Raw genomic sequence first — 1621 nt, 5'->3', positions numbered from 1 at the left:
AATGCAGCAGCAAAAGAAAACCCAGCAGAGACATATCGACGACACGCTGCATGCATATTGCAGCAGCAGCAGCAGCAAAGCAGGAACAACACTACTTTTACAGACATTTTCATTTTGCAGTTACAAAGAGTTTCCGCCTGGTGTTGCTGCAGCAGCAGCAGGAGAAACTGCAGCAACAGCAGCAGCAACAGCAGCAGCAGCAGCAGCAGCCGCAACAGCAGCAACAGCCAGCTGCCACAGCTGCATCTGCTTGGTGTGTTAAATGCAGCAGCAGCAACTTAAATACCGAGGAGGTCTGAGAGCAGCAGCAGCAGCAAGTTTAGCTGCAGCTGCAACAGCAACAGCAGCAGCAGCAGCAGCGGCAGCAGCAGCAGCAGCGGCAGTAGCAGCAGCAGCAGCAGCAGCAGCAGCAGCAGCAGCAGGTTTGACGCTGCTTTAGGAATTGGAGAAACGCGTTGCCTGCAGAAGCTGCAGCAGCAGTAGCAGTAGCAGTAGCAGTAGCAGCAGCAGCAGCAGCAGCAGCAGCAGCAGGAGCTGCTGCTGCAGGCGGACTGCTGATCCAGTGTACGGCGGTTCGTTGTGTGTGTGTGAGGGTTTAGGGTTTAGGGTTTAGGGTTTAGGGTTTAGGGTTTTGGTGGGCATGTCTTTCAACACATCAGAGTCGGGTGCCGCCCGCAGCAGCGCAGCTGCAGCAGCAGCAGCACCAGCAGCAGCAGCAGCAGCAGAAGGCCGACGGGGGGGTCGAGCCAGAGGGAGAGGGGGGCCCCACAGCAGCAGCAATGGGGGCCCCCGGGGGCCCCCCTTCTCTGCTGGTAGGGGCCGTGGGGGGGGCCCCTACAGACACCGCCCAAGGCATCAGCAGCAGCAGCAATACTACCAGCCGCTGCAGCAGCAGCAGCAGCAGCAGCAGCAGCAGGGAGGATGTGGTGGTGTGGTGACGGTAGATGCATGCAAGGTGTTTGTATCTGCTGCAGTAGCAGCAGGAGCAACAACCCTAGGCCCTCACCCCCCTCCCCCACCGCAGCAGCAGCAGCAGCAGCAGCAGCAGCAGCAGCAGCAGCAGGACTATGGTTTTGAGCGTGTAGAGTGTGTGGTTTGCTGCGAGGAGACAAGCTGTGTTGCTGCTGGCTGCTGCAGCCACTTCTGCTGCTGGGTCTGCGCGCTGCGGCTGCGGTTGGGGCCCCGTCGTTCCCGCTGCTGTCCGTTTTGCTTCTGCTGCAGCCCGCTGCTGCTGCTGCTGTTTACGGGTGAATCTGCTGCTCGTGTGTGTGTTGATGGGCCTTTGCATGCGCTGCTGCAGCCCCCTAGGTTTGCTGCTGCTGCTGCTGCTGCACTTCCCCCACACCTTGTTGCTGCTGCAGCAGGACTCGCTTTTGCTTCTGCTGCTGTCAGGAGGTTCGTTGAGGCGCTGCTGCAGCTGCGCTGCTGGCAGCAGAGCTGCCTAGACACCTGGATGCATGCGTATGTTTTTGCTGCTGATCTGCAGCAGCAGCAGCAACAAATGATGATTGCTGCTGCTGCTGCACAAGAAGAAGAAGCAAAGAATGCTGCTGCTGCTGCTGCTGCAGCAGCAGCAGCAACCGACCGCAGCAGCAGAACAGGCACCACTCTAGCCACCAGA

The 1621-nt window shown here is 59.3% G+C and overlaps 1 protein-coding gene across 1 annotated transcript in view; it reads left to right on the top strand.

Moving 5' to 3' along the window:
* Window positions 1-640: 640 nt before the first annotated feature.
* Window positions 641-1621, top strand: part of EMH_0047260 (uncharacterized protein) — a gene marked incomplete at both ends in the record, with an annotated part of 1038 nt that continues 57 nt past the window's right edge. Inside the window, 2 exons of the mRNA XM_013496263.1 lie at window positions 641-1086; window positions 1393-1621. Coding sequence (XP_013351717.1) covers window positions 641-1086; window positions 1393-1621 — 675 coding nt within the window. The remainder of the gene's footprint in view (window positions 1087-1392) is intronic.

This window comes from Eimeria mitis, genomic scaffold, assembly GCF_000499745.2.
Source record: "Eimeria mitis Houghton genomic scaffold, Emh_scaff2008, whole genome shotgun sequence".
NCBI lineage: Eukaryota > Apicomplexa > Conoidasida > Eucoccidiorida > Eimeriidae > Eimeria > Eimeria mitis.
This window is presented reverse-complemented; position numbering and strand designations above follow the sequence as displayed.